The 1,792-nt window shown below is 57.6% G+C and overlaps 1 protein-coding gene across 1 annotated transcript in view; it reads left to right on the plus strand.

Annotated features, from left to right (window-relative positions):
• The window catches only part of LOC101561175 (FACT complex subunit SSRP1), a 9,704-nt gene that overhangs the window by 4,160 nt on the left and 3,752 nt on the right, over positions 1-1,792 (plus strand). The window contains exons 4-5 of the mRNA XM_004640048.2: positions 7-192; positions 274-1,786. Coding sequence (XP_004640105.2) covers positions 7-192; positions 274-1,786 — 1,699 coding nt within the window. The remainder of the gene's footprint in view (positions 1-6; positions 193-273; positions 1,787-1,792) is intronic.

The raw sequence follows: 1,792 nt of genomic DNA on the forward strand, positions 1-1,792 counted from the left end.
GGGCAGCTGCTCTCCTTTGACATTGGGGACCAGCCTGTCTTCGAGATTCCTCTCAGCAACGTGTCACAGTGCACCACGGGCAAGAACGAGGTGACGCTAGAGTTCCACCAGAATGATGACGCGGAGGTCTCCCTCATGGAGGTGCGCTTCTATGTCCCGCCCACCCAGGAGGATGGCGTGGACCCTGTCGAGGTGAGGCCTTTGCTGTCTTCTGTAGGAGCAGGCGTAACCCAGTGGGCCTTGGCCAGCTGGATAACCGGATATGCCTTCTAGGCCTTTGCCCAGAACGTGCTGTCAAAGGCAGACGTCATCCAGGCCACTGGAGACGCCATCTGCATCTTCCGGGAGCTGCAGTGCCTGACGCCACGTGGTCGGTATGACATCCGCATCTACCCCACCTTCCTGCACTTGCACGGCAAGACCTTCGACTACAAGATCCCCTACACCACGGTGCTGCGCCTCTTCCTGCTGCCCCACAAGGACCAGCGCCAGATGTTCTTCGTGATCAGTCTGGACCCCCCAATCAAGCAGGGCCAGACGCGGTACCACTTCCTCATCCTACTCTTCTCCAAGGACGAGGACATCTCCTTGACCCTCAACATGAGCGAGGAAGAGGTGGAGAAGCGCTTCGAGGGGCTGCTCACCAAGAACATGTCCGGGTCGCTCTATGAGATGGTCAGCCGGGTCATGAAAGCGCTTGTGAACCGCAAGATCACGGTGCCTGGCAATTTCCAAGGGCACTCGGGGGCCCAATGCATCACCTGCTCCTACAAGGCCAGCTCGGGGCTGCTGTACCCGCTGGAGCGGAGCTTCATCTATGTCCACAAGCCGCCTGTGCACATCCGCTTCGACGAGATCTCCTTTGTCAACTTCGCCCGAGGCACCACCACCACCCGCTCCTTTGACTTTGAGATTGAGACCAAGCAGGGCACGCAGTATACCTTCAGCAGCATTGAGAGGGAGGAGTATGGAAAACTCTTCGATTTTGTCAACGCGAAGAAGCTGAACATCAAAAACCGAGGACTGAAAGAGGGCATGAACCCGAGCTACGATGAGTACGCCGACTCTGATGAAGACCAGCACGATGCCTACCTGGAGCGCATGAAGGAAGAGGGCAAAATCCGGGAAGAGAACGCCAACGACAGCAGCGATGAGTCTGGCGAGGAGACGGATGAGTCGTTCAACCCCGGGGAGGAGGAGGAAGACGTGGCTGAGGAGTTTGACAGCAACGCCTCGGCCAGCTCGTCCAGCAATGAGGGTGACAGCGACCGGGAAGAGAAGAAAAGGAAACAGCTCAAAAGGGCCAAGACGGCCAAGGATCGCAAGAGCCGCAAGAAGACTGCGGAGGCAAAGAAGGGCAAAGACCCCAACGCCCCCAAGAGGCCAATGTCTGCATACATGCTGTGGCTCAACGCCAGCCGGGAGATCAAGTCAGACCACCCCGGCATCAGCATCACGGACCTCTCCAAGAAGGCTGGCGAGATCTGGAAGGGGATGTCCAAGGAGAAGAAGGAGGAGTGGGACCGCAAGGCTGAGGACGCCAGGAGGGAGTACGAGAAAGCCATGAAAGAGTATGAAGGAGGCCGCGGCGAGTCTTCCAAGAGGGACAAGTCGAAGAAGAAGAAGAAAGTGAAAGCGAAGATGGAGAAGAAATCCACGCCCTCTCGGGGCTCCGCGTCCAAGTCGTCGTCCAGGCAGCTGAGTGAGAGCTTCAAGAGCAAGGAGTTCGTGTCCAGTGACGAGAGTTCTTCGGGAGAGAACAAGAGCAAGAAGAAGCGGCGGAGGAGTGAGG

The sequence above is a fragment of the Octodon degus genome, unplaced genomic scaffold (genome assembly GCF_000260255.1).
Source record: "Octodon degus isolate 3935 unplaced genomic scaffold, OctDeg1.0 scaffold00117, whole genome shotgun sequence".
Taxonomy (NCBI): Eukaryota; Metazoa; Chordata; class Mammalia; order Rodentia; family Octodontidae; genus Octodon; species Octodon degus.